Here is a 23,826-nt window from a genome sequence, read left to right as displayed (position 1 = left end):
TCCTGCATTAAGACATTGGCTTATTATACCAAGAAGTTGATGAACCACATCATGACATGGTAAGTGCATGAAAATATGGAGCCATTGCACGAAGGGTACTGTACTTAACTAGTTCACTACCCCAATTTGCCACAATAATAGTTTCCGACACTTAGCACTGTTTTACTGCCCATGATATTACTGTACAGAATGAAGAAGAAAATGAACCAGGTCAAAAAACAGTTGATTACGGCAAACGACGCCGGGTCATTTCACCAAAGTACTTGTTTGCCGTCCTGAGAACCAGGGTAACTGCACTATACTGTACCGAGAATGATTACCTCTGTAACTCTGGTTTACCGTGCTAACCTGCGTCGTCGCGCTGATTGGGGTTAACGCGGGGTGTTAGGGAAGATGGTCAAAAGGCAGGATTTGAGTCCAATTCTAGAGAAGTGCGGTATAACGTAACACCGCTTGAGTCAGGCAGGGAGTGTGAGACAAATGTGAGAAGACAGACTTCACAGTAACTGTGGGAGATCAAAGGTTTGAGAATAGAGGACTCTTGACCCACATTTACTTCCACGGTCCCCACCTAAGGTAATATCGAGATCCCCTATCGCCACTTGTTCTGTTCACAAGACTTTTCAGTCCTGTAAACATAGAAACATATTAACATGCGTTTTGTTCACAGGCCTTTCCACACTTGTCTACGCGAGGTCAATATGCCCGCGGTAGACGGTCTATAGTAACGGGTCTAATATCTGCTGGTTGTTTGAACTTACTCTCCTCAGTCTAGATAACTGCTTCAGTCTTGGTGTGTTAACTGTATGTCTCTTACTAATGGCTTCATTAACAGGATAACTTGGCGGTCATGCCATTCTACAGCTGAACAAGGAGTTTGCCATTAGAGAGGCTAATTTGGACTCTCACTAGAAACACCAGTGGGTTGTGATATAACACCACTGTATCTAAGAAACTGAGTACACACACACACACACACACACACATACATACACATACATGCACACACTCAGGATGAAGAAATAAAGAATGAATTATTTGAGGCCATCAGGAATCTAGTTGCTACTCCCTATAGCTTCATATGGATTGACTGTGGTACCTTCTTTCCTCATACAGTGAAGCTGCGGCAATATCTTGTCTGTTGTTTTTCCCTCTTCCTACAATCTCTCCACCTTTAAGTACTGAGGTTACAAACACCTGAGAATTTCTAATCAGTCCTTCTTCTCATACCTATCATCATATCTCTCATCCTTAGGAGATGGCTATGACTGGGGCATGATTTTGCTTGTGCCATGCTGGCTTCTGTGAAAAAATGAGGATACTAATAAAACTACATTAGAATATACACTTTATTCTGAATATCAACGTTTGTAAATTATCATATCTATATTACATATGGGAATATACATGTGACAAAGATATGTATCATGAAGAAATCAACAGAAAAATGCATGGATGAAAGTCCTTAAAGATGGCATGATCATGCAGTAGGTGAATATGACAGGTTGGTCAAAAATGGAACTGGGGATGAAGTATATGATGACATTCAATATATAAATATCATACAAAATGTACATGTATGTGCAAATCTTACATATCAAAATGTACAACTAAGCATAAATCAATGTTACAGCTCAAGGCTACCACCTGTCATATCTCTTATTCGATTCGTAACTTTTATAGTACTTATCAATTTTTTTTCTGAATCGAGCAATATTATTAATAACATTCTCCAATCTCCATTCATCTTCATGTAGTGAATGATGCAGAGTGAAGGGACCTTGTCTAGTCCTCTGCAATCCAGACAAATGTGCACAGCTTCCAACAGCTGTAAGATAAGAAAATACGTATAAACACATTGTAAATGCTTTATTAACAATATTACTTAACCAACATCCAAATTCTTCAGCACCTGAGTAGTGCAGAGTAAAAATAAAGCATGTACACATCCTTTACAAAAGCCGTGACGTTTGAAGTTCTCAGTGGACCATTGTCTCACGCTGTACAAAGGATCCAATATATGCATGCTGAAAAGGTAGAATTTACAGGACTATGCCAAAAATTATCAATATCCAATTTCTTTTTATATCTGTTCACTATTTGCTGCATCAGTGAAGTAACTATAAGAACAGAGATGACAAGAGCCTTTGAAAAATGTTCATTTGGCTCCTTTTTCTCTTCCTACTTTGTAAAGCAATAATATAGGATGGAAGGATTTCAACATCTCTATACTTCTCCCCTTAGTTGTTTTCTAAAGCCTACAGGAGGTAAATGGGTAGTGTTCTCATCAATCTCAATAGAAAAAGAAAATTCAAATTAGATAACATGATCAGAAGAAAAGCAACTCAACTTTTGGGAAAGAGGATAAATGAAAATCTTACGGAGGTCAAATACAGGTAAATACAAGCAAAAAGGTATGAAAGAAAAATGAGGACATATTATATAAGGATGGATGATTACTGGTCAAAGGACAAAATTCATAACAGGTGAACTGAGTACAGTATATCAAGAATTTTACAGGGTTTATAATATGAGAAATGTGGGTATCAGTTCACTGGTTCACTGGAAAGTACAGCTGTGAAATACAGAGTAGGTGTGGAGAAGAGGAACATTTTACAAAGGAAAAGGTGAGATAAGAAATAGTACAAGTGAAAAATGATAAGGATGGGGGGGGTGAGGATTGGACAGCAAGTGACATATTTTGGAGCTGTGGTAAAACATTGAATGGACACAGACAGTGTGTAAGGTGGCACAGAAATTTCATGTATCACATATGAACACAAACAATCATTTTTCTGTTGTATAAAGGTAAAAAAAAAGTAAAAGTGAACCCATTCATCCTAGGGTAATGTCTGCTAAGCATAGTCAGTATGTATGGAACATCACTGTGAAAATAAGAACTACTGATATCCTTAAGTGGGAGAAAAAGAGATTTTGAGATACAGATGCACATCCCAAATATATGATATATACCAAATTTCCTAAATCTACGGAGGACATACAATATACTTAAATTTTGAAAATAGAAAACATTCTTTCTGAAGCAGCATCCATGAGCATAATATATACATCCAAGTCTCACTTTATACAAGATCACCATAGGCAATATCACTATTATGCAAGGAACTTCTACCAGTCCCTCTATTCATACGGTCAAAATTTGTTCCTATGCAGATGTGTGCAGTAGAAAGTGCACCAAATCTTCAGTGAGGGTTGGCAGGTGGAGTAAGCATGGGTCAAGGATGGAGCGCAACACATTCCTGCCAGCCGGTCAGTCTCACAGTTACCACTGTTGTGAGCAGATCAGTGCTCTCTGTCCAATTTGGGTATACCTGCTAATGTGAACTTCCTGCAACCAGCTGTATTTGTGTTTGTTGATATCCAGCAACATCTATTACCCGTGAACCAACAGTTAAATGAAAGAAAACCTCTCTGGCCTTAGAAATGAAGCTATAAATCTTATGAGACTCTGATGCTAATGAGGGAGTGTCAGTGCAGTAGTTAGTGTGCCAAAACTTCTGTGAGGTTTGGCAGGTGGAGTACACGCGGGTCCTGGGTGGAGTGCGCTAGTTTTTCACTAGTGAGTCGGTCTCACAGTTACTACTTATGCAATTTGGGTATAACATTTAATATGATTTTCCTGCTACCCACTGTGTTTCTGCTTGTTGATATGACATCCAAACATCCAGCAACAACTTCCCCTACTCCAGAACCACCATTTAAACAGAAAAAAGCCCTTCTGACCTTAGAAATGGAGCTAGAATCTTTCAGTGTAATGTGCTCCAGGTGATCCTTGAGCGTAGCACAGATGAGCAGAAGGTGGTATCTGGTAAGGTCAGCTGCTGGAAGTGGTGGGTTAGAAGACTGGTGGGTTGGTTTCATAAGCTGAGGATGTTTAAAGAAGTGAGTGTTGAGACCAGTGGGATAGTGGGCACTGAAATCACAGAGACAGATTTTGGGTGTGCTGGTCAGATTTTGTAACTGAGGAATACCCAGTATGTCTGGAGGCATGTGTGGGGGAGAAGATTTGTTTTTCGGATAGGCAGGTGGTTTGAGGAAAGTTTGAGTAATGTGCTCCAGGTGATCCTTGAACGTAGTGCAGGTAAGCTGAAGGTGACGCCTGGCAAAGTCAGCTGCTGAAGGTGATAGTTTGGGAGTCTAGCTGATTGGATGTATAAGTTGAGAATGTTTAAAGGTTGTTGAGACAAGTGGGATGGTAGGCACTGAAATAACAGAAATAGGTGTTGGGTATGCTAGTAAGATTTTGCAATTGAAAAGTACCCAGTATATCTGGAGGGGCATATGAGGAGGAAAAGGTATGTAGGTGTTGATTATGTAGCAGTTCACAGTGCTCCTAAACGTTGCATTTCTAGGATATGGTCATTGTCTATGAGCTGTTTTGTAGTGTCAGTGGTGTTGGAGAAAGGTGTGTTTTGGTAGAAAAGTGTCCTTGTTATCTGTCATGTCTTATGGTAGTGTAGTTGTAGAAAGATATGAGGGTGGGTGAATCTGGGTGGTAGTGTAGTATCTTAAACATGGGCCACATGGATGCTGGTTCTTAATGTTGATTAAGTATTTCTGTGTGAGTGTATGACAGTACAATTAAAAGGGATAGTGTGAGTGGAAGACCACCTGTGACATGGAAAAATTGAGTGGAGAAATACTGGAGGGAGAGAAACGGAGGAAGAATGCATGGAATGGTGCATGCAAGGGAGGCATGCAAGGACAGGGATAAGTTGACTCTTTTGCAGTGGCCATCCCTTGACAGGAGTTCCTGGAGGGAACAGGCATCAGAGATATAGACAGATAGATAGCATACATGCACTTCTCATACAGCATCAGCAATGGCACACTATCGCATTGCCAGCCAAATGATGATCATTTTATTCTAAATTTGAGCCTGCATAAATCAAAAAATGGTGGAAACAGACCATGAGTGTTATTCTAAATATGGTGTAAATTAGATACACATAAATTGAGAGGTACCTGTATTCACTCACACCCATTCTCTAGACATCATGTGCAATGTACCAAACCAAAACCCCATATCCATAAGCAGGCATCACAGACCTTTCTATGCGTTCCCTTACTGCTTCACATGCTTTGGTTCAGTCCAATGACAGCATATCACCCCCTGTATACCAAACAGCTCAAATTCACTCTATCCTATGCATGCTATACACCCTCCTGCATGTTCAGGCCTCAAGCAATTGAAGCCTTTTCCACTCCATCCTTCCATCTTTACTTTGGTCTCCTCCTCCTCTTAGTTCCCTCCACTTCTGACACATTTATTCTCCTTGCTAGCCTCTTTCATTCTCTCCATATGTCCAAACCATTTTAGCACATACTCTCCAGCTCTCTCAACCATATTCTTCTTATTATTGTATCTCTCCCTTACTTTATTATTTCTACTTGATAAACCCTCCTTATGCTATGTATCGTCCTTGAACATTTCATTTCCAAGACATTCACCCTCTTCAATACATTCTCATCCACAGCCCATACCTTGCATCCATACAACACTGTTGGTTCTACTACACATTCAAACATTCCCACCTTCGCTCTCCCATATGATAAACTCTCTTTCTACACATTCCTTAGTAATCCCAAGACTTTTACCCCTCACCCATCCAATGACACTTCAACTCCCATAGTTCCATTTGCTGCCATGAGCACTCCCAGGTAACTAAAATAGGTAACACTCTCCAAGTTTTCTCCATTCACACTCACACTCAAACTGACCTGTCTCTCTCCATCACTAAACCTAATAATTTGAATTTATTCACAATTACTCTCAACTGTTTCTTTTCATACACTCTCCCAAACTTATAAGTTAATTTCTGCAGTTTCTCACTCTTATCTGCCACCAGCATTGAGGCATCAGCAAGCAATTACTGATTCACCTCCAAAGCATCCCTACCCTTGCCAGTCTACAAACGTAACACTCTCCCTCAAACTCTCACATTTACTTCCTATACCATTCCCATCCATGAACAGCCATGATGATATCAAACTCCAGTGATGTTGACCCACATATCCTCCTCTCAATCTATTCACACACGCACACCTTACTTTCTTGATAAAAACTCCACATTCCTTCTAATAGTTTTCTTCCTACATCATATACTCATAGCACCTTCCACAAAGCATCTCTATGAACCTTATCATACGCATTCAGATCCATAACTATCATATACAAAGCCCTCTGTTTCTCTATGAATTTTTCACACACATTCTTCAAAGCATACTCATGATCCAAACATCCTCTATCACTACTCAAACCACATTGTTACTCTCCAGTCTGATGCTGTGTGCACATCAAAAACCTCTAAATCACCACTCCCCCATACAAATTGACAGGCACATTTAACATGTACCTCTGTTTCTTGAATATTTATCTTTATTACCCTTTCTTTATGCAGTGGCACTATATTGACATTCCACGAATCCTCATACAACTTACCATGATAGATAAATACATACAGTGAAAATCCTAACTAACTAATCAATAACAGAGTCCCCCCTCTCATAAGAAATTCAACCATTAAAAGTTTGTAGGATTACCTATTATGGGTAAGGCATTGTGCCAACTGGCTGTGGATAATGGGCTGTGGTTTGGTGTTTTATATATGACAGCTACAGAATGAATGTGAGAATACGAGGCCAATCCGTTGTTTGCTCCTGGCACTTCCTCACTATTGTGAAAAAAGACTAAAAATATAAAAAAAAAAATCAAACTCTGTTGTGTCTTACTCTTAACATATGAATATCTTTTCTTGCTACCCTACTCATATTCATCCATAACTTTATCTAATTAGGTAAATTCATAAGCTGCTGACAAACTCTAAAGATTTTTACACTGTCAGAGATTTGCTTTGTTTCTATAAAGTTACAGTATGGGAAATGAGTCTCTGTATGACACCCTGTTTAAAATGCATGATATAACTTAATTGACACTAGTAGGAAACCCAATTATGCCCTTGGTTAAAGAACAAACAAAGTTCTTCAGCACATTCTAAGGTATGGAAACAGAATGAGCAGTATTGTACATTTTCAAAGGTGTCTTGGGGTCACTATAATCACATGATCCTACTTTAACAGTATTTGCAACTCTTCCTTTTGAGGATGACATAAAAATGCTTTGTTTTACTTTATAAGCTTACTGAAACTTACAACTGATCTGAAATAAATATGATCTCAATCTACAACCAGCTCAGTCGAAAACAAGAAAAATATCCAAAAATATCCTAGAAAATCTGAGGCACATTGAAAAAAATCTATCAGGTGCAAGAGGTGAAAGAGAGGGCAAATGAGACTTGGGGTGAGAGAGTATCATTAAATTTTAGGGAGAATAAAAAGATGTTCTGGAAGGAGGTAAATAAAGTGCGTAAGACAAGGGAGCAAATGGGAACTTCAGTGAAGGGCGCTAATGGGGAGGTGATAACAAGTAGTGGTGATGTGAGAAGGAGAGGGAGTGAGTATTTTGAAGGTTTGTTGAATGTGTTTGATGATAGAGTGGCAGATATAGGGTGTCTTGGTCGAGGTGGTGTGCAGAGTGAGAGGGTTGGGGAAAATGATTTGGTAAACAGAGAAGAGGTAGTAAAAGCTTTGTGGAAGATGAAAGCCGGCAAGGCAGCAGGTTTGGATGGTATTGCAGTGGAATTTATTAAAAAAGGGGGTGACTGTATTACTGACTGGTTGGTAAGGTTATTTAATGTATGTATGACTCATGGTGAGGTGCCTGAGGATTGGCAGAATGCGTGCATAGTGTCATTGTACAAAGGTAAAGGGGATAAGAGTGAGTGCTCAAATTACAGAGGTATAAGTTTGTTGAGTATTCCTGGTAAATTATATGGGAGAGTATTGATTGAGAGGGTGAAGGCATGTACAGAGCATCAGATTGGGGAAGAGCAGTGTGGTTTCAGAAGTGGTAGAGGATGTGTGGATCAGGTGTTTGCTTTGAAGAATGTATGTGAGAAATACTTAGAAAAGCAAATGGATTTGTATGTAGCATTTATGGATCTGGAGAAGGCATATGATAGAGTTGATAGAGATGCTCTGTGGAAGGTATTAAGAATATATGGTGTGGGAGGAAAGTTGTTAGAAGCAGTGAAAAGTTTTTATCGAGGATATAAGGCATGTGTACCTGTAGGAAGAGAGGAAAGTGATTGGTTCTCAGTGAATGTAGGTTTGCGGCAGGGGTGTGTGATGTCTCCATGGTTGTTTAATTTGTTTATGGATGGGGTTGTTAGGGAGGTGAATGCAGGAGTTTCGGAAAGAGGGGCAAGTATGAAGGCTGTTGTGGATGAGAGAGCTTGGGAAGTGAGTCAGTTGTTGTTCGCTGATGATACAGCGCTGGTGGCTGATTCATGTGAGAAACTGCAGAAGCTGGTGACTGAGTTTGGTAAAGTGTGTGAAAGAAGAAAGTTAAGAGTAAATGTGAATAAGAGCAAGGCTATTAGGTACAGTAGGCTTGAGGGTCAAGTCAATTGGGAGGTAAGTTTGAATGGAGAAAAACTGGAGGAAGTAAAGTGTTTTAGATATCTGAGAGTGGATCTGGCAGCGGATGGAACCATGGAAGCGGAAGTGAATCATAGGGTGGGGGAGGGGGTGAAAATCCTGGGAGCCTTGAAGAATGTGTGGAAGTCGAGAACATTATCTCGGAAAGCAAAAATGGCTATGTTTGAAGGAATAGTGGTTCCAACAATGTTGTATGGTTGCGAGGCGTGGGCTATGGATAGAGTTGTGCGCAGGAGGGTGGATGTGCTGGAAATGAGATGTTTGAGGACAATGTGTGGTGTGAGGTGGTTTGATTGAGTAAGTAATGTAAGGGTAAGAGAGATGTGTGGAAATAAAAAGAGCGTGGTTGAGAGAGCAGAAGAGGGTGTTTTGAAATGGTTTGGTCACATGGAGAGAATGAGTGAGGAAAGATTGACCAAGATGATATATGTGTCGGAGGTGGAGGGAACGAGGAGAAGTGGGAGACCAAATTGGAGGTGGAAAGATGGAGTGAAAAAGATTTTGAATGATCGGGGCCTGAACATGCAGGAGGGTGAAAGGCGGGCAAGGAATAGAGTGAACTGGATCGATGTGGTATACTGGGGTTAACGTGCTGTCAGTGGATTGAATCATGGCATGTGAAGCGTCTGGGGTAAACCATGGAAAGTTGTGTGGGGCCTGGATGTGGAAAGGGAGCTGTGGTTTCGGGCATTATTGCATGACAGCTAGTGACTGAGTGTGAACGAATGAGGCCTTTGTTGTCTTTTCCTAGCGCTACCTCGCACACATGAGGGGGGAGGGGGATGGTTTTCCATGTGTGGCGAGGTGGTGATGGGAATGAATAAAGGCAGACAGTGTGAATTGTGTGCATGGGTATATATGTATGTGTCTGTGTGTGTATATATATGTGTACATTGAGATGTATAGGTATGTATATTTGCGTGTGTGGACGTGTGTGTAGATACATGTGTATGGGGGTGGGTTGGGCCATTTCTTTCATCTGTTTCCTTGCGCTACCTCGCAAACGCGGGAGACAGCGACAAAGCAAAATAAAAAAATAAAAATAAATAAAATAAAAGGACTGTCATAATAAGAAAGACAAAAATAGTTAAAAACATCAAAGTTTTAAGGATGTAACCCGCTTAATGTCACTACTCTAGACATCTAATGTGCCCTCAGTGCAGCAATTTTCAACAAATTCAGGAAAAAACTATCTTTTGTCTTGCTATTCAAAAGAGCTTTTTCTTTTGAATATTTTTTTTTGCATTATACAGGACAGCTAGACAGTGGATGTGATTGAAAGATGCCATTTCTTTTCTGCTCCTAGGGCTACCTCAGTAACAAGAGAATTTTTTTTTTTTTTTTTATACTTTGTCGCTGTCTCCCGCGTTTGCGAGGTAGCGCAAGGAAACAGACGAAAGAAATGGCCCAACCCCCCCCCCCATACACATGTACATACACACGTCCACACACGCAAATATACATACCTACACAGCTTTCCATGGTTTACCCCAGACGCTTCACATGCCTTGATTCACTCCACTGACAGCACGTCAACCCCTGTATACCACATCGCTCCAATTCACTCTATTCCTTGCCCTCCTTACACCCTCCTGCATGTTCAGGCCCCGATCACACAAAATCTTTTTCACTCCATCTTTCCACCTCCAATTTGGTCTCCCTCTTCTCCTCGTTCCCTCCACCTCCGACACATATATCCTCTTGGTCAATCTTTCCTCACTCATTCTCTCCATGTGCCCAAACCATTTCAAAACACCCTCTTCTGCTCTCTCAACCACGCCCTTTTTATTTCCACACATCTCTCTTACCCTTACGTTACTTACTCGATCAAACCACCTCACACCACACATTGTCCTCAAACATCTCATTTCCAGCACATCCATCCTCCTGCGCACAACTCTATCCATAGCCCACGCCTCGCAACCATACAACATTGTTGGAACCACTATTCCTTCAAACATACCCATTTTTGCTTTCCGAGATAATGTTCTCGACTTCCACACATTTTTCAAGGCTCCCAAAATTTTCGCCCCCTCCCCCACCCTATGATCCACTTCCGCTTCCATGGTTCCATCCGCTGACAGATCCACTCCCAGATATCTAAAACACTTCACTTCCTCCAGTTTTTCTCCATTCAAACTCACCTCCCAATTGACTTGACCCTCAACCCTACTGTACCTAATAACCTTGCTCTTATTCACATTTACTCTTAACTTTCTTCTTCCACACACTTTACCAAACTCAGTCACCAGCTTCTGCAGTTTCTCACATGAATCAGCCACCAGCGCTGTATCATCAGCGAACAACAACTGACTCACTTCCCAAGCTCTCTCATCCCCAACAGACTTCATACTTGCCCCTCTTTCCAGGACTCTTGCATTTACCTCCCTAACAACCCCATCCATAAACAAATTAAACAACCATGGAGACATCACACACCCCTGCCGCAAACCTACATTCACTGAGAACCAATCACTTTCCTCTCTTCCTACACGTACACATGCCTTACATCCTCGATAAAAACTTTTCACTGCTTCTAACAACTTGCCTCCCACACCATATATTCTTAATACCTTCCACAGAGCATCTCTATCAACTCTATCATATGCTTTCTCCAGATCCATAAATGCTACATACAAATCCATTTGCTTTTCTAAGTATTTCTCACATACATTCTTCAAAGCAAACACCTGATCCACACATCCTCTACCACTTCTGAAACCGCACTGCTCTTCCCCAATCTGATGCTCTGTACATGCCTTCACCCTCTCAATCAATACCCTCCCATATAATTTACCAGGAATACTCAACAAACTTATACCTCTGTAATTTGAGCACTCACTCTTATCCCCTTTGCCTTTGTACAATGGCACTATGCATGCATTCCGCCAATCCTCAGGCACCTCACCATGAGTCATACATACATTAAATAACCTTACCAACCAGTCAACAATACAGTCACCCCCTTTTTTAATAAATTCCACTGCAATACCATCCAAACCTGCTGCCTTGCCGGCTTTCATCTTCCGCAAAGCTTTTACTACCTCTTCTCTGTTTACCAAATCATTTTCCCTAACCCTCTCACTTTGCACACCACCTCGACCAAAACACCCTATATCTGCCACTCTGTCATCAGACACATTCAACAAACCTTCAAAATACTCATTCCATCTCCTTCTCACATCACCACTACTTGTTTTCACCTCCCCATTTACGCCCTTCACTGAAGTTCCCATTTGCTCCCTTGTCTTACGCACCCTATTTACCTCCTTCCAGAAATGACAAACATATAAGAAATAATAGAAAGAAAGTGACAAGTTACTTGCATAATTAGATCAACAAATCAGTAAATGGCTAGGCTGCAACACTGCCAAGCATTCAACGTGTCCCTCCTAACAGTGTTATATATACACTTCTCACTATGTAATCATGTTATAATCATGTGCATATGTTCCATTATATAAAATGATATATATTATCTACAAAAATCTATATATAATATCAATATACATTTTCTTTGCTGCCTGGGCAGCACAAAAAGATGCTCTTTCCCCACAGCATTTTGAAGGTTGGTAACCAAAAGCAAAAATATGCAGGAAGGATATGGAAATATCATTGTCTGTGTTGCCCATGGTCGCTGTTTATGTGCCCAGGAATACTGAATGCCCCATATCCTTCACAGCAGACTTACAGTTAAATACCAGAGACATCCAGTGCTGTATATGGCATGTCAGCAGTCAGTGGGTTTAAAGAGGATAAAGAAGCCAAAGGGTAAACAAGGTTTAAAGTTGGCTGTTCACTCTGCTGACATTGGCTGAGACCTACAAACATCTACATCACACAGTAAGCCCTAAAGCTCAGAAGCCCCACAGTGCAGAGAAGAGGTATCATTAAGAAAAATATCAAGAAAAAATAAGTGCATAAATAAAATAAAAGTAAATATAGGTAGTGGCAATGAGAGCAGCAATTACTGTACACAAAACATTTAAACCAAGAATGGAAGACTTCACTATGCCATACAATCTTTAAAAATATTACAAAGATGATAAAATTAGTGCAACCCCATTTTTTCATTGTTTTTGAAATTTTGGTCTCCCAAGTTGATTTGAAACTCTTAAAGGAAAGAATAACATAATGCACTGAGAGACTGACAAATGCACGTTAATAAATGTAAATTGCTTCGTGAAATTATGCATCTTTACATTAATATTATGCTGGACTGTTCCTATTAAAACCTGCTGTATATCATATACACTGTCTAGATTAAATCCTCTATAGTATATAGTCTGTTACATGATCACAGCACTGGAGTTCACCAGTTATGGAAGCTCTTTTGCCATGGCCACTCCTTTGAGGGAGTTCCTACAGGGTACAGGCATCAGAGATATAGACAGACAGATAAATAGATCACTTCTTATCATGCAAACACTCAAATCAGATTATTTCTTCTTTCTTACATACCTTGCCCAAGGTCATGTATCAAACTCCGTACATAAAATCCTGGACCAGACACAATAGTCATTGTGAAATTAGGTGGTTCAAAATCTAGAAGCTTCAGCTCATAGCAGTGTACCACTCGAGGTCCAATATCAAAGTCAACTCCATCTCTGAAGAAAAAAATTCTAGGTCATTAATCCTTTCTATCAAATGAAAAGATACAATAAATCTTATCACAGAAAGCAAAAGTACCTCTGAATTATAGCCTCTGAACTGGTAATCATATATACAAAGCATGATTTTCAGCTGAACCCCTCACCTGTTCTCCATCATGTAGCTTTCAAAGCAAAGCCATATCATTCAATTGGTAAGGTAGGCAAACATAACTAATGCATAATGCCACTGTCACATCAGATGCACACAAAAAAATCGATTATCCTGAAGAACTGCATGAAAATTTCTACGAAAAACAATGCCATAATCACTCGCTACATCATTACCTCCCTGCCCATTTCATCACATCAGCACAATTGCAACACACAGCTTTTCCACCACTTGGTCTCAAGCCTTAATAGTCATGGGAAGAAAACCTACCTTTACAGGAAAGAGGTGGGCTGGGCAATGGATGAGGGCAACTGAGGAGTCTGACTCAAGCTCATGGCTGACATATCAAGCCAACTCCTAAACTATCCTTTTTTTTTTTTTTTAATGTTGAAGGCTCCAGTCATGGACAAAACTCCAAATCAAGGCAGGGCCTTAAATGAAATATAGAGAAAATTATGAAGTAGAAAATGAAAAGACAAGGGGAAAATATTTACGAATTTTGGAGGAAGTCTCTTTTCTAAGCTCATTCACTCTCACTACTCACCCTTCACCTTAAGAGTTTCCTATTTTGAAATAACAAATCTTTACCCTCTCCTCCAGAAGACTGTAATCAGACAACCCCACAAACTGCCCCTCTCAACATATTTACATCCAAATGTCACTCTTTTATACACCTGTCACTTAACATGTAATCTAATAATGCCTGCTGACCATCTCTCCTTCTTACATATGAATACTTTTGTATATCCCTCTTTTTAAACCAGGCATTCCCAGGCACCATTTCTTTTTCTGCACATATCTCCATAAGCTGTTCAACATTTCCATTCATAACAATGAGTACCCCATATGCCCCAATTATACCCACAACTGCTAAATTTCTTAGCTTTGCATTTAAATCATCCATCACTAATACCCACTCTTTTACATTAAAACTTCTGACACACTTACACAGCTGCTTCCAAAGCACTTGCCTCTCATGATCTTTCTTCTCATGGCCAGGTTCATAATCACTTCCAATCACCTATCTCTCACCACCCATTTTTAATTTTACCCACATCTGTCTAAAATTTACTTCCTTACACTCTATCACACACTCTCACACTCCTGCTTCAGGAGTAATGCTACACCTTCCTTAGCTTGTCCTCTCATCAACCCCTGACTTTACTCCTACAACATTTCTAAACCATTCTCTCCCTCTACACTTGAGCTATATTTCACTTAGACTCAGAACATCCAGGTTTCTTTCCTCAAACATACTACCTATCTCTCCTCATCTTGGTTACATTCACATACATTTACACACTCCAGCCTCAGCCTTTGAGGAGGATAAGCACTCCATTCCTTGTTCCTTCTGTTCCCTCTTTTAAAAATTTAAACACATGAAGGGGGACTTCCAGGCCACCCGCCCCCATTCACCCTGTACGACATACAGGGAATATGGAGGTAGAATTCTTTCTCCCTTTTCCCTATCTCCATCTTCGTATTATACATATCCATTACAAGGTAAATAGAACATAATCAGTACATACATCAGGTTTTTTTTTTTTTTTTTTTTTTTTTATACTTTGTCGCTGTCTCCCGCGTCTGCGAGGTAGCGCAAGGAAACAGACGAAAGAAATGGCCCAACCCCCCCCCCCCCATACACATGTACATACACATGTCCACACACGTGTATACATACCTACACAGCTTTCCATGGTCCACCCCAGACGCCTCACATGCCCTGATTCACTCCACTGACAGCACGTCAACCCCTGTATACCACATCGCTCCAATTCACTCTATTCCTTGCCCTCCTTACACCCTCCTGCATGTTCAGGCCCCGATCACACAAAATCTTTTTCACTCCATCTTTCCACCTCCAATTTGGTCTCCCTCTTCTCCTCGTTCCCTCCACCTCCGACACATATATCCTCTTGGTCAATCTTTCCTCACTCATTCTCTCCATGTGCCCAAACCATTTCAAAACGCCCTCTTCTGCTCTCTCAACCACGCTCTTTTTATTTCCACACATCTCTCTTACCCTTACGTTACTTACTCGATCAAACCACCTCACACCACACATTGTCCTCAAACATCTCATTTCCAGCACATCCATCCTCCTGCGCACAACTCTATCCATAGCCCACGCCTCGCAACCATACAACATTGTTGGAACCACTATTCCTTCAAACATACCCATTTTTGCTTTCCGAGATAATGTTCTCGACTTCCACACATTTTTCAAGGCTCCCAAAATTTTCGCCCCCTCCCCCACCCTATGATCCACTTCCGCTTCCATGGTTCCATCCGCTGACAGATCCACTCCCAGATATCTAAAACACTTCACTTCCTCCAGTTTTTCTCCATTCAAACTTACCTCCCAATTGACTTGACCCTCAACCCTACTGTACCTAATAACCTTGCTCTTATTCACATTTACTCTTAACTTTCTTCTTCCACACACTTTACCAAACTCAGTCACCAGCTTCTGCAGTTTCTCACATGAATCAGCCACCAGCGCTGTATCATCAGCGAACAACAACTGACTCACTTCCCAGGCTCTCTCATCCCCAACAGACTTCATACTTGCCCCTCTTTCCAGGACTCTTGCATTCACCTCCCTAACAACCCCATCCATAAACAGATTAAACAACCATGGAGACATCACACACCCCTGCCGCAAACCTACATTCACTGAGAACCAATCACTTTCCTCTCTTCCTACACGTACACATGCCTTACATCCTCGATAAAAACTTTTCACTGCTTCTAACAACTTGCCTCCCACACCATATATTCTTAATACCTTCCACAGAGCATCTCTATCAACTCTATCATATGCCTTCTCCAGATCCATAAATGCTACATACAAATCCATTTGCTTTTCTAAGTATTTCTCACATACATTCTTCAAAGCAAACACCTGATCCACACATCCTCTACCACTTCTGAAACCGCACTGCTCTTCCCCAATCTGATGCTCTGTACATGCCTTCACCCTCTCAATCAATACCCTCCCATATAATTTACCAGGAATACTCAACAAACTTATACCTCTGTAATTTGAGCACTCACTCTTATCCCCTTTGCCTTTGTACAATGGCACTATGCACGCATTCCGCCAATCCTCAGGCACCTCACCATGAGTCATACATACATTAAATAACCTTACCAACCAGTCAACAATACAGTCACCCCCTTTTTTAATAAATTCCACTGCAATACCATCCAAACCTGCTGCCTTGCCGGCTTTCATCTTCCGCAAAGCTTTTACTACCTCTTCTCTGTTTACCAAATCATTTTCCCTAACCCTCTCACTTTGCACACCACCTCGACCAAAACACCCTATATCTGCCACTCTGTCATCAGACACATTCAACAAACCTTCAAAATACTCATTCCATCTCCTTCTCACATCACCACTACTTGTTATCACCTCCCCATTTACGCCCTTCACTGAAGTTCCCATTTGCTCCCTTGTCTTACGCACCCTATTTACCTCCTTCCAGAACATCTTTTTATTCTCCCTAAAATTTACTGATAGTCTCTCACCCCAACTCTCATTTGCCCTTTTTTTCACCTCTTGCACCTTTCTCTTGACCTCCTGTCTCTTTCTTTTATACTTCTCCCACTCAATTGCATTTTTTCCCTGCAAAAATCGTCCAAATGCCTCTCTCTTCTCTTTCACTAATACTCTTACTTCTTCATCCCACCACTCACTACCCTTTCTAAACAGCCCACCTCCCACTCTTCTCATGCCACAAGCATCTTTTGCGCAATCCATCACTGATTCCCTAAATACATCCCATTCCTCCCCCACTCCCCTTACTTCCATTGTTCTCACCTTTTTCCATTCTGTACACAGTCTCTCCTGGTACTTCCCCACACAGGTCTCCTTCCCAAGCTCACTTATTCTCACCACCTTCTTCACCCCAACATTCACTCCTCTTTTCTGAAAACCCATACTAATCTTCACCTTAGCCTCCACAAGATAATGATCAGACAACCCTCCAGTTGCACCTCTCAGCACATTAACATCCAAAAGTCTCTCTTTCGCACGCCTGTCAATTAACACGTAATCCAATAACGCTCTCTGGCCATCTCTCCTACTTACATAAGTATACTTATGTATATCTCGCTTTTTAAACCAGGTATTCCCAATCATCAGTCCTTTTTCAGCACATAAATCTACAAGCTCTTCACCATTTCCATTTACAACACTGAACACCCCATGCATACCAATTATTCCCTCAACTGCCACATTACTCACCTTTGCATTCAAATCACCCATCACTATAACCCGGTCTCGTGCATCAAAACCGCTAACACACTCATTCAGCTGCTCCCAAAACACTTGCCTCTCATGATCTTTCTTCTCATGCCCAGGTGCATATGCACCAATAATCACCCACCTCTCTCCATCAACTTTCAATTTTACCCATATTAATCGAGAATTTACTTTCTTACATTCTATCACATACTCCCACAACTCCTGTTTAAGGAGTATTGCTACTCCTTCCCTTGCTCTTGTCCTCTCACTAACCCCTGACTTCACTCCCCAGACATTTCCAAACCACTCTTCCCCTTTACCCTTGAGCTTCGTTTCACTCAGAGCCAAAACATCCAGGTTCCTTTCCTCAAACATACTACCTATCTCTCCTTTTTTCACATCTTGGTTACATCCACACACATTTAGGCACCCCACTCTGAGCCTTCGAGGAGGATGATCACTCCCCGCGTGACTCCTTCTTCTGTTTCCCATTTTAGAAAGTTAATACAAGGAGGGGAGGATTTCCGGCCCCCCGCTCCCGTCCCCTCTAGTCGCTTTCTACGACACGCGAGGAATACGTGGGAAGTATTCTTTCACCCCTATCCCCAGGGATAGGGGTGAAAGGGTGGGGAAGAATATTTCGTAAATGCTGGACAGGAAGAGCAGCTTGGCAAATCAACTTAGGCCATAACATGTAGCTTGGAATGCATTGCAAAAGGGACTGCTTTAGAAACAGGGCTGGTACACCATGCATATTACACACATACATACTATCTTCATAATTTCATGTACTTACTCACATGACAATTTACATGAACAAGCGAACCAGTACTGTAATTTTCCTATCACATTAGCATCAATACTAAATAATAGATTAACTGTTTCCTTATTCTAAAATAACGTTTTTGTAAAGCAGTCTTTAATATAGGAAAAAAGAGAGTGGGAGCCTGTGTAATACACAACTGTTAAGATGATGTATATGACTTGGTGAGGCAGGTAACTTTCTTTTACAGCAATGGCAAAAGAATAGTAATGACATTTATGGATAGGTTCAGGAATCAAATATCAGCATGGAATTCAGATAATGGCAATAACCATTACATTGTCAACTGAAAATATTAGCAGTAAACTTTACATCATCAAACACAGCATTTGCAGGGTTGAAATTATGAGAAAAACTAAGAGAATTTTAGAATAAAAGGGACTTAGGGGTTGACATGGCATCCAGCCAGTCACTAGATCCAGCCAATCACTAGAAAATCATAATAGGAGAACTGTTAAGGTGGTAAATGAATTCCTACTTGATGTCAAAATTACCTTTAAGTTGATGAAAACAAGGAAAAGTTCTGAAAAATATTCACAACAAAATGTACACAGTCTGAGTCAAGTTACCAGTTACTCTAATTTTCACCAGTTTGGCAACTCTATATTTGAATATCCTAGAAAAAGTCATATGGTAACCAACAAAAACTAAAGGAGAAGAATTACAAAGAAAGGACAGAAGCTATGAATTTGCTCATTTTGGAAGGGAGAAAGAAAAAAGAGACATGATTATGACTCAAATTTCTAAGTCAGAGGGACACTGCACATACTGACCTTTATAAAAATATTCATACACAACACTAAATGGCACAATAAGAAACTAAGCAAGATAACAAGTCTAAAAAGTTTTTGAAGAAATACTACCAAAGCAAGATACTGGTACAAAACACAAGACAAGGGAAATGAACAGACTGACCAACTGCAAGAGGGATAAAAATTGCAAAATGTTACTTGACATCAAAGATAGAGTAAGAGAGATGGAGTCCCATAAAGTACTCCCTCCCCATAATGCACAAATGGGTAATTATAAAGACACAATAAAAAACTGAATTTATCATTTGATATAAAACTGCAGAAGCTGGTGACTGAGTTTGGTAAAGTGTGTGAAAGAAGAAAGTTAAGAGTAAATGTGAATAAGAGCAAGGTTATTAGGTACAGTAGGGTTGAGGGTCAAGTCAATTGGGAGGTGAGTTTGAATGGAGAAAAACTGGAGGAAGTGAAGTGTTTTAGATATCTGGGAGTGGATCTGGCAGCGGATGGAAACATGGAAGCGGAAGTGGATCATAGGGTGGGGGAGGGGGCGAAAATTCTGGGAGCCTTGAAGAATGTGTGGAAGTCGAGAACATTATCTCGGAAAGCAAAAATGGGTATGTTTGAAGGAATAGTGGTTCCAACAATGTTGTATGGTTGCGAGGCGTGGACTATGGATAGAGTTGTGCGTAGGAGGATGGATGTGCTGGAAATGAGATGTTTGAGGACAATGTGTGGTGTGAGGTGGTTTGATCAAGTAAGTAACGTAAGGGTAAGAGAGATGTGTGGAAATAAAAAAAGAGCGTGGTTGAGAGAGCAGAAGAGGGCATTTTGAAATGGTTTGGTCACATGGAGAGAATGAGTGAGGAAAGATTGACCAAGAGGATATATGTGTCAGAGGTGGAGGGAACGAGGAGAAGAGGGAGACCAAATTGGAGGTGGAAAGATGGAGTGAAAAAGATTTTGTGTGATCGGGGCCTGAACATGCAGGAGGGTGAAAGGAGGGCAAGGAATAGAGTGAATTGGAGCGATGTGGTATACCGGGGTTGACGTGCTGTCAGTGGATTGAATCAAGGCATGTGAAGCGTCTGGGGTAAACCATGGAAAGCTATGTAGGTATGTATATTTGCGTGTGTGGACGTATGTATATACATGTGTATGGGGGTGGGTTGGGCCATTTCTTTCGTCTGTTTCCTTGCGCTACCTCGCAAACGCGGGAGACAGCGTCAAAAAAAAAAAAAAAAAAAAAAAATATGTTGCTTATGAGACCTGAGATATTATGAAGTACAACAGAACCATAAATACCGAGCTAAATCTGAGTATCTTCTCCCTTTCCTCTTGAGTGCTGAGAAGATGGGTGGGGTCTGTTTAATTCTTCCTTGAAACTGATGTAAACTCTCCTGCAGGATATCTTTGGTTACATGGCCTATGGTAAAAAAAAAAAAAAAATGTAATTTCATGCTTATGAAAAGCATGATTTTAAGCTAGAATCCTTGCTTGCTCTTCACCCATGTAATTTTCCTTTAAAGACATGTGGAAGATTTTTTTCATATGATATGGGCAGACAACAAAATATGCCACTGTCATGCTTAATTCAAACAAAAAAGTGGCTACTGTATTATGGGTCCTTATGGTAGTGAAAAGAGGTGCTGAATAACACTACTGTAAGCAATGAATAAATTAAACAACCATGCAAAATCTCAACAAATTCCCCCACTTCAGCCATCTATGTCATCTGTCTTGCACCCTCAAAGTCATCATAAGGTAGCCTTCTTCATGAGAAGGTGGGCTGAGCATATGCAGAGTGAAGAATAAGTGGAGATTCTAGCTCAAAAATATGCTTTAACAGGTTCAAAGCTTTTAGAGCCATAACCTTCACCTGCCCTTCATATGTGTGTCACTATAATGCAACAGTCGTATGGGGAAAAGGTTTTGCTCAGAGCAAACACCTCCAGTGTCTGCTCTCTAAAAGATGACAATCAAGGACACTTCTTGTTGGCTTATTAACAAGCTGCAAGCTTTCCCAAGGTAACATTTTTGAGATGAGAGAAAATCAGCTTAAATTACAGATTTCTTTTTCATACTTGACTGCCATTTCCCACAAGTCAGGTAGCACCAGGAGCTGACAAAAAAAAAGCTGAATCTGCTCATCAATTCTTTAGCTGTCATGCATAATGCACCAAATCCACAACTTCCTATCCACAACCAGGACCCATAGACCTTTCCATGTTTTACCCAGACACTTCACATGTTCTGGTTCAGTCCACTGAGAGCACATCAAACCCTGTAACTACTTACCCCAATGTAAAATTTACTCTATCTTAAGCACTCCTTTCATCCCCCTGCTTGTTCAGTCCCGATCGCTCAAAATCTTTTTCGGACCATCCTTCCATCTCCAACTTGGGTTCCCCATTCTCCTTGTTCCCTCTACTTCCGACACATATATCTTCTTTGTCAACCTTTCCTCACTCATTTCCTCCATATGTCCAAACCATTTCAGTAGACCCTCTTCAGCTCTCTTCTTTTTATTACCACACCTCTCTCTTACCCTTTCATCATTTACTTGATCAAACCACCTCATGGCACATGTTGTCCTCAAACACTTCATTTCCAATACATCCATCTTCCTCCGCACAACCTTATCTGTAGCTCATGCCTCGCATCCATATAATACTGTTGCAATTACTATACCTTCAAACATAACCATTCTTGCCCTCCCAGATAATAATCTCTCTTTTCAAACATTCTTCAGCACTCCTAGAAACCTCACACCTTCACCTACTTATGGCTCACTTATGCTTCCATGGTTCCATTCACTGCCATGTCCACTCTAAGGTATCTATAATGCTTCATTTCAACTAAGACCTCTCCATTCAACCTCACAACCTAAGAAATCTGACCCTTAACCCTGTTAAACCTAATAACCTTAAAGTCATTCACATTTACCCTCAGCTTCCTCCTTTCACACACTTTCAAACCCAGACACCAACTTTTGCAGTTTTTCAACTTGAATCTGCCACCAGTGCTGTATCATCAGCTAAAAACAACTGGCACTTCCCTGGTCCTCTCATTCCCCATGGACCACATACTCACCCTTCTCTCCAAAACTCGTGTATTTACCTTCCTCACCACCCTATCCTTAAACAAATTAAACAACACCAGTGACAACACACACCCTTGCCAAAGAGCAACTTCTACTTGGAACCAGTCATTCTCCTCTTTTCCTAACTGTACATATGCCTTACACCCTTGATAAAAACTTCTCTACTTCTAGCAGTTTTCCTTCCACATCATATATTCTTGAGACCTTCTGCATGACATCTCTATCAATCCTATCATATGGTCTCTCCATATCCATAAACAATTCATACAAAACCATCCCCATCTGTTTCTCTGAGTAAATGACACATGCATTCTTCAAAGCACACATCTGATCCACACATTCTCTATCACTTCTGAAATCACTGAGCTCCTCCTCAGTCTGATGCTCTTTGCATGTTTTCGCCCTTTCAACTGCCACCCTCCCAAACAACTTGCATGGTACAGTCAACAAACTTATACCTCTGTAGTCTGAACACTAACCTTTAACCCCCCTACTTTTATAAAATGACATTCTGTGAATCCTCAGGCACCTCATCATGATACATACATACAATGGAAATTCTAACTAACCAATCAACAACCTAGTCACAACTTTCATAAATTCAACTGCAATACCATCCACTCCAGCCAATTTCATCTCAAATAATGGATCAATTGTGGATTCATTTGCCTAATTCATGTAACTGCCAACAATTTCTGATTTGATTCATTTGGTTTATCTTAAATAGTTCTTAGAATCTTCATAATACCGATTCCCTGAAACTATGTTATCCTATATGAAGCACTTAAAGACCAAGCAAAAAAACATTTTCTTTTTTTCTTTCACACTTGCCAACCATATCCCACATTAGTGAAGTAGCACCAGGAACAGAAGAAAAGGCCTCATTCACTGATATCCATTCTCTAACTCAAGTATAATCCATGAAAACCACAAACCCTATCAACAAAAGTCAAAGAGCTCTGTCATGATGACTTCCTTTCCCAAAGCCCATATCTTCTCTCAAGTAGATAGCTTCTCCTTTGCAAATACTGATGCATTTGCAGGCTGATTATCCTCTCCAGTAACTTAAAATTAGTGTACAGTTCAGTACAACTTCCTTACTGCTTTATTAAAAATAGATGTGATATGTACACTCATCCACTCTTTGGCACAAAATTCTCCACTAGAAAGTTGCTAAACATCTCATTAGATTGTCAACTGTTCTTACATATCCCCTTAGCATATAACAAAAGACTTAATCAGTCAAAACCCAAGTAATTTTCATCAGTTTCAAAGTCTTCATACTCCTCTTCCCCACCCTGTATTGTACACACACTGCTGAACTTGTCATATATATCAGCATATCACTGAGAGGCTAATATTCCATCATTATTACATCTTATCTACACATATAATGAGTAACATGGACTCTGTTAATGAGGAATACAATACACCACTGTGGAGAAAGTGATCATGTACTGCTTGAGTTTGACAACATGATTAGTGAGGATATAAGGAAAGCATAGAGGAAATCAAAGTCAAAGCGGAAATACAATCATGATCATTTCACAGAGCTGTATGATTAACAGCTGTATGTTTAACAGCCACTGTTTTGGAATGTCCCATGAAATGTACAATG

At 40.5% G+C, this 23,826-nt stretch overlaps 1 protein-coding gene across 6 annotated transcripts in view; it reads right to left on the bottom strand.

Moving 5' to 3' along the window:
- Window positions 1-1,335: 1,335 nt before the first annotated feature.
- Window positions 1,336-23,826, bottom strand: part of LOC139749856 (pseudouridylate synthase TRUB1-like) — a 36,901-nt gene continuing 14,410 nt past the window's right edge. For 5 of the 6 annotated variants that reach the window (XM_071664185.1, XM_071664187.1, XM_071664189.1 and 2 more), the window contains 3 exons: window positions 20,411-20,531; window positions 12,982-13,127; window positions 1,336-1,828 (listed from right to left, as the gene is read on the bottom strand). In XM_071664185.1, the coding sequence (XP_071520286.1) occupies window positions 1,641-1,828; window positions 12,982-13,127; window positions 20,411-20,531 (455 nt within the window). In that variant the 3' untranslated portion in view covers window positions 1,336-1,640. Of the gene's footprint in view, window positions 1,829-3,744; window positions 3,886-12,981; window positions 13,128-20,410; window positions 20,532-23,826 lie in introns of all 6 variants that reach the window. The other variant, XR_011713051.1, reaches the window with a different exon arrangement.

This window comes from Panulirus ornatus, chromosome 8 (assembly GCF_036320965.1).
Source record: "Panulirus ornatus isolate Po-2019 chromosome 8, ASM3632096v1, whole genome shotgun sequence".
Classification (NCBI taxonomy): domain Eukaryota; kingdom Metazoa; phylum Arthropoda; class Malacostraca; order Decapoda; family Palinuridae; genus Panulirus; species Panulirus ornatus.
This window is presented reverse-complemented; position numbering and strand designations above follow the sequence as displayed.